This window comes from Ostrea edulis, chromosome 4, assembly GCF_947568905.1.
Source record: "Ostrea edulis chromosome 4, xbOstEdul1.1, whole genome shotgun sequence".
Lineage (NCBI taxonomy): Eukaryota > Metazoa > Mollusca > Bivalvia > Ostreida > Ostreidae > Ostrea > Ostrea edulis.
In genome coordinates, this window is record NC_079167.1 from 13,716,437 (window position 1) to 13,730,058 (window position 13,622).

Sequence of the window (13,622 nt, forward strand, 5' to 3'; positions counted from 1 at the left end):
GTCAGTTGATGGGTCTTGCATGTTCGGAGTTCGCTGACCAAAAAGTAGGTCACCATGACCTACGATTGGAATTTGACAGCTATATTTCAATATTCAGATACTAATTGGCTTAAAATCATCAAACTTTGTCAGTTGATATTTCTTGGGTTCTCAAAATGTGTAAACCAAAAAGTAGGTGACATTGACCTACTTTTTTTGAATTATTAGGATTTAACTAAAGATTTAGAATACTAAGAGGCTAAGAATAGAAATGGTGGGGTTGTACAATTTATCAGAAGAGCGATTCTAGGCCCTTGGGCCTCTTGTTCTAAGACAACCTTTCAGATGAAATCTTAAAAGTTTCATCAACTTCAAGTCATGTTATTATTGTTTAAAATACAATACGCAACTACAAGATTCACATTTTTACCAAACTGAAAATTTTTATACTTTGCTGAGGATACTTAGATGACCATTAAGGTCTGTAGGCCTCTTGTTTTGATGGAGGGATCTTTCTACTTGTTAAGTGGAGACCCCTTTAATTAATTAGAATGACTGAGTCCCAAGTGCTGTTTGTGATGACAGTATAAAGTTTTATTTGGATGGATGACAATATAAAGTTTTAATTGGATGGATGACAATAGAAAGTTTTATTTGGATGGATGACAATTTAAAGTTTTATTATATAGCTAATAAATAGTCTAGTATAAAATCTGCGTAAAATCTAGAGAATCTTAGCGTTCAATATTCTGAGAATTTATTGAACGCTAACTTTGCATTGCGTAAATTGTAAGCGCCCGAAACATTCCGAGTATGAGCGTTCAATATTGACATTACCGTAACGACGTAAACAAGCCAAAATGGCAGACGACGGTCCTCCGAATCTGACAGAGCCAGTATTTGATATTTACTTAAGCAAAATGTTTTACTGTACATAAATTATGATGTTCCCATTTACAAAATCAGTTTGCTTCATGCATTAATGACGAGTTGAATATTGAACAGTTAAGAAATGCATGCTGATATTGCACACCTTCACCTTAGATGCCAATATTGATGAATTCTCGTCTATTTTGGAGTAGTTTGAGTGAAAAGGGATATAATTTAACAACTAAATACTTTAGCAAGCTCGTGCATTTTTACAGCCAACTCGTGCCAATATTAACCAATATAAGTTCAATAACCCTGTATTATTTGGATGGATGACAATATAAAGTTTTATTTGGATGGATGACAATTTAAAGTTTTATTTGGATGGATGACAGTATAAAGTTTTATTTGGATGGATGACAATATAAAGTTTTATTTGGATGGATGACAATTTAAAGTTTTATTTGGATGGATGACAGTATAAAGTTTTATTTGGATGGATGACAATATAAAGTTTTATTATACCCCCCAAACGAAGTTCAGGGGGGTATATAGGAATCTCTGTCTGTCTGTGCAGATTCGTGTCCGGGCTTCTTTGTTCTTTGACATAAGCATACCATATTTGACACATGAGTGTATCACCATGAGACAATGTGTCGAGTACCTTCATGACCTCTATATGACCTTAAACTTTGACCTCAAGGTCAAAATTGATTATAGGGTTTTGACATAGTCATACCACAAGACATGGGTGTATCACCATGAGACTATGTGTCATGTACATTCATGACCTCTTTACGACCTTGACCTTTGATCTCAAGGTCAAAATTATAGGTTTATGCCATGGATTTGTGTTCGGACTATATCTTCCATTTTCTTCTACAAAGGCATACCATATTTTTACACTCAGGAAAGAGGTAATTTATACCTGTTAACAACACCCTTTGAGAGATTGGGGTAAGCCGAGGAGGGGGGGTTGGGGGGAGGGGGGGGGGGGTTATTCTTAGTGAGCATTGCTCACAGTACCTCTTGTTTGGGGATGGATGACAATATAAAGTTTTATTTGGACGGAGGCATCTCTCTGCATGTTAGATTGAATCCCCTTTTTTTTCTAATTAGGATCAGTACACCTTCCTACATTTCATTTTGATGGAGGCATTTTCCAATCGTGATGCTGCAATACCAGGAGGTATGATTGCCAACTTCAAAGGGATGCAGGATCCTAAAGTCACGCAAAGAATCAATGCAGAGTTTGAGGTATGAAAGGAAAAACAAAAAATTCAATAGAAATAAAAAGAAGTAAGCAAATAGCAAGAGTAATTCTTTAAATCATTCACTTGTGATTTTTTCATTTTTAACAGAAATTGAACACATTGCGACCCAAATACCAGACAACAGACTACCAAGATGCTCTCCATTCAGATAATAAATCTAAAAATAGGTCACAATTGAATCTTGCAGGTAAGATATTGATCATATTCAATTTAGTTTTCTTTGGTGATATTTTCTTAAAGTGAGATATATTATGAGTAAACAGCAGAAGAGATTTCAGGTGTGGGTGTGTTTTATAGCAGTGTCAGAAGATATAACATTGTCCTACATATAAAGTGTGTGATTGTGAAATTTAATCCTTATAACTGATATTTCCTAATAACAGAGATCCTTGTAAAGAAGATTTACTGTGCATGTATTTTCAGTTGATAATTATCGTGCCCGTTTGCCCTCCAACCTTGTGGAGGACTCAGATTACATCAATACTGTGATAATGCCCGTGAGTAACTTTCTATATGTATTGAGTCTATCATGAATTATGTAGCTGTAATTAGGCTTGTCAGATTTCCCCTTTAACACGCTTCAATATCGGCCGCATTTGTGGTTTTGTTAGAAAGTGTGCATGAGGAGATGAGAAATCATTTTTTTATTGTTTTAGTAGAATAATTCCTTATCAAATTAATAACATGTATAAAAGTTCTAAATAAAATATTTAAAAAGTCTTGATTATTGTAATCAATATATTTCATTTTTATTCATTATTAAACAAATATTATCTTTTAAAGATTTTATAGAAATTTTTAGCTCACCTGAGCCAAAGGCTCAAGTGAGCTTTTCTGATCAAAATTTGTCCGTTGTCTATCGGCGGTGGCGGCGTAAACTTTTCACATTTTGGACTTCTTCTCAAGAACCGCTGGGCCAATGTCAACCAAACTTGCCACAAAGCATCCTTGGGTGAAGGGCTTTCAAGTTTGTTGAAATGAAGGGCCATGCAAAAATAGGGTGGGATCATTTAAAAATCATATTCTTCTCAAGAACCACTGAGCCAGAAAAGCTGAGATTTACATGAAAGCTTCCTGACATAATGCAGATTCAAGTTTGTTAACATTATGGTCCCCGGGGGTTGGATGGAGCCACAATAGGGAATCAAAGTTTTACATACAAATATATAAGGAAAATCTTTAAAAATCTTCTTCTCAAGAACCACTGAGCCAGATATGCTGATGTTGACATGAAAGCTTTCTGACATATTTCAGATTTCAGTTTGTCAAAATCATGGCTCCCAGGGGTAGGATGGGGTTACAAGGGGGGATCAAAGTTTTGCATACAAATATATAGGGAAAATCTTTAAATATGAGCCAAGGTGACTCAGGTGAGCGATGTGGCCCTTGGGCATCTTGTTTTACAAGTACTCCCCAGCTGTAAAGATCGAGTGTACAGGGCTGTCTGTCTGTAGAGTGTACAGGGTTGTCTGTCTGTAGAGTGTACAGGACTGTCTGTATGTAGAGTGTACAGGGCTGTCTGTATGTAGAGTGTACAGGGCTGTCTGTATGTAGAGTGTACATGGTTGTATGTATGTAGAGTGTACAGGGCTGTCTGTCTGTAGAGTGTACACGGCTGGCTGTCTGTAGAGTGTACACGACTATGTATGTAGAGTGTACACGACTGTATGTATGTAGAGTGTACAGGGCTGTATGTATGTAGAGTGTACACGGCTGTCTGTATGTAGAGTGTACACGGCTGTCTGTATGTAGAGTGTACACGGTTGTCTGTATGTAGAGTGTACAGGGCTGGCTGTATGTAGAGTGTACAGGGCTGGCTGTATGTAGAGTGTACACGACTGTATGTATGTAGAGTGTACACGACTGTATGTATGTAGAGTGTACACGGTTGTATGTATGTAGAGTGTACAGAGCTGTCTGTATGTAGAGTGTACACGGTTGTCTGTATGTAGAATGTACAGGGCTGTATGTATGTAGAGTGTACAGGGCTGTCTGTATGTAGAGTGTACACGGTTGTATGTATGTAGAGTGTACAGGGCTGTCTGTCTGTAGAGTGTACACGGCTGTCTGTCCGTAGAGTGTACAGGACTGTCTGTATGTAGAGTGTACAGGGCTGTCTGTATGTAGAGTGTACAGGGCTGTATGTATGTAGAGTGTACACGGCTGTCTGTATGTAGAGTGTACATGGTTGTCTGTATGTAGAGTGTACAGGGCTGTCTGTATGTAGAGTGTACAGGGCTGTCTGTATGTAGAGTGTACACGGTTGTATGTATGTAGAGTGTACAGGGCTGTCTGTATGTAGAGTGTACACGGTTGTATGTATGTAGAGTGTACAGGGCTGTCTGTATGTAGAGTGTACAGGGCTGTCTGTATGTAGAGTGTACACGGTTGTCTGTATGTAGAGTGTACACGGTTGTATGTATGTAGAGTGTACAGGGCTGTCTGTATGTAGAGTGTACACGGCTGTCTGTATGTAGAGTGAACACGGCTGTCTGTATGTAGAGTGTACAGGGTTGTATGTATGTAGAGTGAACACGGCTGTCTGTATGTAGAGTGTACAGGGCTGTCTGTATGTAGAGTGTACACGGTTGTATGTATGTAGAGTGTACAGGGCTGTCTGTATGTAGAGTGTACAGGGCTGTCTGTATGTAGAGTGTACACGGTTGTCTGTATGTAGAGTGTACACGGTTGTATGTATGTAGAGTGTACAGGGCTGTCTGTATGTAGAGTGTACAGGGCTGTCTGTATGTAGAGTGTACACGGCTGTCTGTATGTAGAGTGTACACGGTTGTATGTATGTAGAGTGTACAGGGCTGTCTGTATGTAGAGTGTACACGACTGTATGTATGTAGAGTGTACACGGTTGTATGTATGTAGAGTGTACAGGGCTGTCTGTATGTAGAGTGTACACGGTTGTCTGTATGTAGAATGTACAGGGCTGTATGTATGTAGAGTGTACAGGGCTGTCTGTATGTAGAGTGTACAGGGCTGTCTGTATGTAGAGTGTACACGGTTGTATGTATATAGAGTGTACAGGGCTGTCTGTCTGTAGAGTGTACACGGCTGGCTGTATGTAGAGTGTACACGGTTGTATGTATGTAGAGTGTACACGGTTGTATGTATGTAGTGTGTACACGACTGTCTGTATGTAGAGTGTACACGGTTGTATGTATGTAGAGTGTACACGGTTGTCTGTATGTAGAGTGTACACGGTTGTATGTATGTAGAGTGTACTCGGTTGTCTGTATGTAGAGTATACACGGTTGTATGTATGTAGAGTGTACACGGCTGTCTGTATGTAGAGTGTACACGGTTGTATGTATGTAGAGTGTACACGGCTGTCTGTATGTAGAGTGTACAGGGCTGTCTGTATGTAGAGTGTACACGGTTGTCTGTATGTAGAGTGTACACGGCTGTATGTATGTAGAGTGTACACGGCTGTCTGTATGTAGAGTGTACACGGTTGTCTGTATGTAGAGTGTACACGGTTGTATGTATGTAGAGTGTACTCGGTTGTCTGTATGTAGAGTATACACGGTTGTATGTATGTAGAGTGTACACGGCTGTCTGTATGTAGAGTGTACACGGTTGTATGTATGTAGAGTGTACAGGGCTGTCTGTATGTAGAGTGTACACGGCTGTCTGTATGTAGAGTGTACACGGCTGTCTGTATGTAGAGTGTACACGGCTGTCTGTATGTAGAGTGTACACGGTTGTATGTATGTAGAGTGTACACGGCTGTATGTATGTAGAGTGTACACGGCTGTATGTATGTAGAGTGTACAGGGCTGGCTGCATGTATGCTACGTTCTTATATGTTGGGTTGCTATGCTAATAGGTAGTAAAGTTAATACTGTTTGTTTCTGCAATGTATTGAAACTCAAAATATGCTAATATTAAGTTTGCTTCATTTACATACCATCATTTTTTAAATTCCTAGTTCACCCTGATGGGTGTTCAGGGGACAAAGCTCCTGAAACATCCTGTGTTTTACTTTAATGATCAAAACTGGTGTGAAACTAATAGAATTTTCAAGTGTGCATACTGCAATCTAATTTGGAATAAATATAATGATTCAATTTCTATTTAACTTCATCCAGTCATGCTTGATAAAGCTGTTGGTTCCCTGTGTCAAGCATCTCTTTGCAGACTTGAATGATGTCTGTAATTTTTATGTTTTCTTTGAACTTCCTCAATATACATGGAGTAGCACATGTAAGTTTAAGATCTCGCGAGGCACACCTGCTGATTTTAACATGATTTATTTTAAGTTTTGCTGCAATTTTAACTGGACACATCCAATGTTAAAACCCGATTTCATACATTTATTATTTGTTTTGGAGAACTGTTAAGTGCTCTAACAAAAATATGATAGTATTATTGATATTTCTCTTAAAGTGAGCATTCAAATTAAATTGTTCCTTCATTTCCCCCCCATTTTTAGCTCACCTGAACCGAAGGTTCAAGTGAGCTATTCTGATCACATTTTGTCCGGCGTCCGTCTGTCTGTCCGTCCGTCTGTCCGTCTGTCTGTAAACTTTTCACATTTTCGACTTCTTCTCCAGAACCACTGGGCCAATTTCAACCTAACTTGGCCAAAAGCATCCTTGGGTGAAGGGCTTTCAAGTTTGTTCAAATGAAGGGCCATGTCCCTTTCAAAGGGGAGATAATCACAAAAATGCAAAAATAGGGTGGGGTCATTTAAAAATCTTCTTCTCAAGAACCACTGGGCCAGAAGAGCTGAAATTTACCTGAAAGCTTACTGACATATTGCAGATTCAAGTTTGTTCAAATCATGGCCCCCGGTGGTAGGATGGGGCCACAAGGGGGATCAAAGTTTTACATACAAATATATAGGGAAAAACTTTAAAAATCTTCTTCTCAAGAACCACTAAGCCAGAAAAGCTGATTTTTACATGAAAACTTTCTAACATAGTGCAGATTCAAGTTTGTTCAAATCATGGCCCCCGGGGATAAGATGGGGCCCCAAGGGGTGGATCAAAGTTTTACACACAAATATATAGGGAAAAACTTTAAAAATCTTCTTCTCAAGAACCACTAAGCCAGAAAAGCTGAGATTTACATGAAAGCTTCCTGACATAATGCAGATTCAAGTTTGTTCAAATCATGGGCCCCGGGGGTTGGATGGGGCCACAATAGGGGATCAAAGTTTTACATACAAATATATAGGGAAAATCTTTAAAAATCTTCTTCTCAAGAACCACTGAGTCAGAAAAGCTGATTTTTACATGAAAACTTCCTGACATAGTGCAGATTCAAGTTTGTTCAAATCATGGCCCCCGGGGATAGGATGGGGCCCCAAGGGGGGGATCAAAGTTTTACACACAAATATATAGGGAAAAACTTTAAAAATCTTCTTCTCAAGAACCACTAAGCCAGAAAAGCTGATTTTTACATGAAAACTTTCTGACATAGTGCAGATTCAAGTTTGTTCAAATCATGGCCCCCGGGGATAAGATGGGGCCCCTAGGGGGGGGATCAAAGTTTTACACACAAATATATAGGGAAAAACTTTAAAAATCTTCTTCTCAAGAACCACTGAGCCAGAAAAGCTGAGATTTACATGAAAGCTTCCTGACATAGTGCAGATTCAAGTTTGTTCAAATCATGGCCCCCGGGGATAAGATGGGGCCCCAAGGGGGGGATCAAATTTTACACACAAATAAATAGGGAAAAACTTTAAAAATCTTCTTCTCAAGAACCACTAAACCAGAAAAGCTGAGATTTACATGAAAGCTTCCTGACATAATGCAGATTCAAGTTTGTTCAAATCATGGGCTCCGGGAGTTGGATGGGGCCACAATAGGGGATCAAAGTTTTACATACAAATATATAGGAAAAATCTTCTTCTCAAGAACCACTGAGCCAGAAAAGCTGATTTTTACCTGAAAACTTTCTGACGTAGTGCAGATTCAAGTTTCTTCAAATCATGGGCTCCGGGGGTAGGATGGGGCCACAAGGGGGATCAAAGTTTTACATACAAATATATAGTTAAAATCTTTTTCTCAATAACCACTGAGTCAGAAAAGCTGATATTTACAAGAAAACTTTCTGACATAGTGCAGATTCAAGTTTGTTCAAATCATGGTCCCCGGGGGGTAGGATGGGGCCACAAGTGGGGGGTGGGGGGTCAAAGTTTTACATACAAATATAGAAAAAAACTTTAAAAGAACCATTGGGCCAAAGAAGTTGACATTTACATGAAAGCTTTCTGACATAGTGTAGATTCAAGTTTGCAAAGGGTAGTTTGGGCCATAATAGGGACCAAGGTTTTACATGCAAATATATATGGAAAGTCTTCAGGTATTGGCCAAGGTGACTCAGGTGAGCGATGTGGCCCATGGGCCTCTTGTTAAATAAATATTTTCATATAACATTTTCCGTGTGTTTCTTTGGAAATAAGTTTAGTATGTTTAAAATATTAGCAGCTGATTTGATGTTTGTCCATCAATATTATCTTGTGAAGTACTGGTAATTGCTGGAGTGAAGTGTCACACTTCATACTCTCATAATATATGAACTCTCATAATACATGTATATGAAATTTATTTCCTTTGAATGTATCATGTATTATGAATAATGTAATATGTGCATTCACGTTAACGACATTATAAGTGGATCAGATTTCCTACAGTCCGGACTTCATTGTTGATTGAAATTGGATTTTTCATGTCTGCTATTATTTTGATAAGAATTTTAGCTTTGAATGTGTCACATGAATTGTTTTAACGTATGTTATGACATTGTCTTGTCTTGAAAAGATAACCTTTTCTTGTTTACAAGTAAAAATCTTGTTATTGTAAACAAGTGTGTTGTTTTGAATTATACTAACACTTGTTTGACTATAAATTTTAAGTATGCTGACTCATGCACATTGTGTATTTCAGTCAATTTGGAACAGGGAAGGATATCTGATGACACAGTACCCCCTGCCCTCCACCATTTCAGATTTCTGGTCCATGGTTCTTGGCTACCAGTGTTCCTCAATAGTTCTTCTGGATGACTCAAAAGTAGGTTGGGTCAAGAAGCAATGAATTAAAGTATTTTGTTATTATTTCCTCTCCAACCCTTAATCTGACAATACGAAATCCTTGCCTAGACTAGTGAGAGTTAAGGATAGTTGCTAATAAGCACTAAAATTGTTGCTGCCGACAATCTCTGGATGACTGTTCACATTGATACGCAGCTGAGTTAAGGCTTTCCCCATAAATAAACATTGCTGTACATAAATGTACTTTACCGCACTGGCACATTATATGACATCACAATGAAAAATACGTCATGACGAAGGTCATGACGTACATATCTACAGTCCTTTTGTGGTTGGAAATGTCAAAATATTTTTTCGTTATTTACCACCGCTGTCAAACGATAAATTGCAATCGTGTAAAAGTTTCTGTCAAATGGGTTATATTAATTCTCTTTGATATTGAAATAGTTTCAATTTCTTCTTTATATAACATACATGCTAAAGTAATATCCATATTATATAGTGATCTTTATATCGCCCCTAATCTGCACGTATAGTGACTTTCACAATGGACTCATTTGCATAAACAGGGTTTCCGTACATAAAAATTTCATCATCGGCACGACACCTCAAGGTTTTTGAGTGAAAGATGTTTGATTTATGTGACATGTGAACTTCAGTGCAAAAGGAAAGTTAGGGGAGCAATGTGTGGCTTCAGCAGAAAACATGTTTTTCAGGCTAAATTCAACTTTGTATATGCAAAAATTGCTGCATCTTAGTACGTATTCAGTGCAAAAATTAGACATGTTACAAATCACGATAAACTTGCTCCCAACACCTTTCAAATTAAGAAATTAATATGCTTTGAAGTTATATTAACTTCAACCTGCATTGATATCTGGATATCGTGCCAATGGAACGATTTATACATACACGGTACAATTTTATCTTGATATTTGGTCACATAATACACAGCTAATGTATATAGAGACTGTCAGTCTGGTGAAAAATGTATGGGAGGTCAATATGTACTTAATGATATATATACATATTGTTTTGGTATAAAAGGGTTGTGTTTACAGAATTTGTCAAAAATTGATCTGTTCATTAATGCTTTCTTTCCCTGACATATTTCTATAGCCCTACTTAACACAACTGCATAGTTGCTACCCAGTTATATGTATAATATGTCCTATCAAAGAATCTGGTAATCACACAAATTTTGTTTGAACTGTCCATTCCTAAGTTCACACAGTAGCAGACTTAGGATCACAGGATCTAGAAATAATATCACACATGAATGCACACCTTGGTCATAAACTGTCCATTGTTTGTTAAACTCAGGTGACCTATTGCAATTGGTTGTCGTCTGTTGTCGTACATAATTAGTCCATCATGCATGAACAATTCAACATTTTTAACTTTTCTTGATAACTACCCTTCCAATTCTTTTCAAATTTGGTATGAAGCATCTTTGGGACAAGGAGGACATAAATTGTAAATTTCAGAACTCCTGCACCCTTTGGGCCAGTGCAAAAAACTGCCAAAAATTGACCAATTTTCAAAAAATCTGCATATCTTTAAGAAAAACTAAATGAATAGTGATGTAGAGCTGGAATATCTCTACCAAAATTGTAAATTTCACAATCCCCGGAGTAGGGGTTCTGACCCCAGGGTGGGGCCAAACTTGGTATATATATAGTGTTTATGTGTAAAACACTTGAATAACATCTTCTTTACTGCTGGTGATAATAAATTGAAACTAAATGGATATTTAGAAAGAGCAGATAGTCCTTAACAAAAATTATAAATTTCATGATCCCAGGGGTAGGGGTTCTGATTTTAGAGTGGGGCTAAAAGGGTCAGTTATTATTAAATGTGTGAACAATAGAACATTTTTAACTTCTTGATAACTACCATTCAAATTCTTTTCAAATTTGGTATGAAGCATCTTTTGGACAAGGGGGCCTAATCTGTAAATTTCAGAATTCAGGCACCCCTGGGGCCTTAGGGGAGGGGCAAAAACTGCCAAAATTTGACAAATTTTCAAAGATCTTCTCAACAACTGCACACATGTGCAAGAAAAACTAAATGTATAGTGATGTAGGAAGGCCTCTACAAATATTGTAAATTTCATGATCCTCAGGGTAGATATCGAGGTATTAAGGGTTAAGGTTCTGACCCAAGGGTGGGACTAAAACTTAGTATTATATAATGTATAAGTGCAAAACATTGGAATAATATCTTCTTTAATGCTATTGATGCTAAATTGAAACTAAATAGATAATAACAAGGAGTAGGTTGTCCTTTACCAAAATTGTAAATTTCATGATCCCAGGGGGTAACGGTTGTGGTTTCAGGGTGGGGCCAAGTTATAGTGATTATTGTCTTCATCATTTGAAAGACTTCTTTATGTTTGCTGATACAGTATAAAAACTAAGTGCATATTTAGGAAAAGCAGGAAAGATTGTACAAATTTCGTGAATTTTGCAACCTTAGGGTTTTGACTCTAGGACAAGTCCAAATCGTGTTAATGTTACATATATTGTAATATGTAAAATCTTTCATCAGTATAGGCACTTTCAGGGGCATTTAAGTTTTAAGAACACATTTTGTTTTATATTGTTGCTAAATATTAGAATTCAGCTTAGATATGCAGAACAGGATTTTTTTTTTTATAAATTTCATAAGCCCTTGGTACTATTGATACTTTTCACTAATACTCAGGTGATCAATAAGGCCTGTGGGCCTCTTGCTTTTTCTTAAACCTACATTGCGAATTTTCACCAAAATTGCTATATAGAAGCAAGAAATTTTGTGGTCTCTGCCTTTTTAGGACCATAGAGGTAGGTCTAAAACCTTTAAAAGATAGTACAATCTTAAAAATATCAGTCTTTACTCCTGGACATTTTGCATAATTGGATGTGTAGCAGTCAGATGGTTCGATTGCTGATAGCCATGCAGATAGCTTAAGTTGGTAGATCACTTGACTAGAGATTTAGGTGGGCAGGGTTCAAATCCTGCTCTGGTCCATTGCATTTTCTCCCTTCCTGTTATAGATACATTGTTGTTATGGGTTACACAAGTTCATGTGGTCAAATGGCCAAAGTCAACAGTAAAAAACATTTAAAATATTTGTTGTGTCAATAACTGTGTAACAGAAATACATTAGAGGCTCCTGCTCGGGCTCAAAATTTATGAGCAGAAAGTTTGACTCATTTCAAAACTAAGGACATCTGATCAAAGTGACTAGTAAAAGAAAACTGAAATTACTATCTATAGATCTCAACTTTGTAATGGAGAGAATAGGCCAAAAAAATTAAGTGCTGTACATGGTTTTCAGGCCAATTTTGTCAAAAATAGGTGTCAAAGGGAATGCAGGCTTTTTTAAATTAAAAACTCGCAACTTTTAAACAGTTCCTGCATAGAGGAATTATCAGAAGAACCAGTCCCACAATGTGCGATATGGCAGAATAACCGTTGTGCCTTTTCATAACTGTACAAGTATTAACGCCATTGTGATGAAATATTTTGAAACTACATAACCTGGGCTGTCAGCCATTTGTAACTGTTTGTAACGCAAATGACGGGATGACCCATACTTAGTTAATTACTTCATTCATCTAAGGATAAAAATGAGTCATGCACATTGTTTAAACAGATGCAGGTTGGACTGAAAACTAAGTAATTATTATTTTAGGCCATAGAAATTCATACTTGACAAAGATTACTTTTGAACAAACATTATGTCTTCTTGTGTAAATGTAGCTGCAATAATGTAGCCCCCTCTGATTTTTTTTTTTTTTAGGGGAAAACGTCAGAATTAAAAAAAAATTGGATAGGGCTACATTATTGCAGCTAGTGTAAATGGTGTATTTTTAATGAGATCGGTACACGTATGTTATAGGATTATGAGATCGGTACACATATATTATAGGATTATGAGATTGGTACACGTGTATTATAGGATTATGAGATCGGTACACGTATATTATAGGATTCTGAAGAGAATTAATTAAGGTGTATTTTTTATGAGATCGGTACACGTATATTATAGGATTATGAAGAGAACTTCTACCCAGTTCTACAGCAGACATCAGAATGGGGTCACTTGGTGATACAGACGACGGCTGTCTCAGAGCCCCAGGACTGTGTCACAGAGACCACAGTTACCCTCACCAATACGGTACTAGTATATCACAGATTTCAATGTATAATCAATAATTTGATTTCATTTTGATTTGATGTTTGAAATTCATTTTAACGATTATGTATGTTTAGAAAATTGTGTCATATCAGTATAATCTGACAAGTCTAATTTTATTTTTATAGCAAGATGCCATTGACAATGATGAAGTAAGTATACAGAAAAAATAAATTGAAACCTCAGATAGACAACAATCCTTTTAATTTCTCAGTGGAATTTCCCCCACTTGTAAAACATCTTTCCTGCTCTTATAATTACTAGTAAGTGCTAGTCATTATAGATAGTGACATTAAAGTCACAT

General features: G+C 37.1%; 2 protein-coding genes across 6 annotated transcripts in view; both read left to right on the plus strand.

The window, feature by feature from the left end:
- Window positions 1-13,622, plus strand: part of LOC125670354 (solute carrier family 17 member 9-like) — a 960,148-nt gene that overhangs the window by 501,757 nt on the left and 444,769 nt on the right. The window lies entirely within an intron of this gene.
- The window catches only part of LOC125668257 (receptor-type tyrosine-protein phosphatase alpha-like), a 93,768-nt gene that overhangs the window by 73,812 nt on the left and 6,334 nt on the right, over window positions 1-13,622 (plus strand). For all 4 annotated transcript variants that reach the window (XM_048902124.2, XM_048902130.2, XM_048902128.2 and 1 more), the window contains 6 exons: window positions 1,969-2,106; window positions 2,211-2,310; window positions 2,547-2,620; window positions 9,032-9,154; window positions 13,172-13,300; window positions 13,447-13,470. In XM_048902124.2, the coding sequence (XP_048758081.2) occupies window positions 1,969-2,106; window positions 2,211-2,310; window positions 2,547-2,620; window positions 9,032-9,154; window positions 13,172-13,300; window positions 13,447-13,470 (588 nt within the window). The remainder of the gene's footprint in view (window positions 1-1,968; window positions 2,107-2,210; window positions 2,311-2,546; window positions 2,621-9,031; window positions 9,155-13,171; window positions 13,301-13,446; window positions 13,471-13,622) is intronic.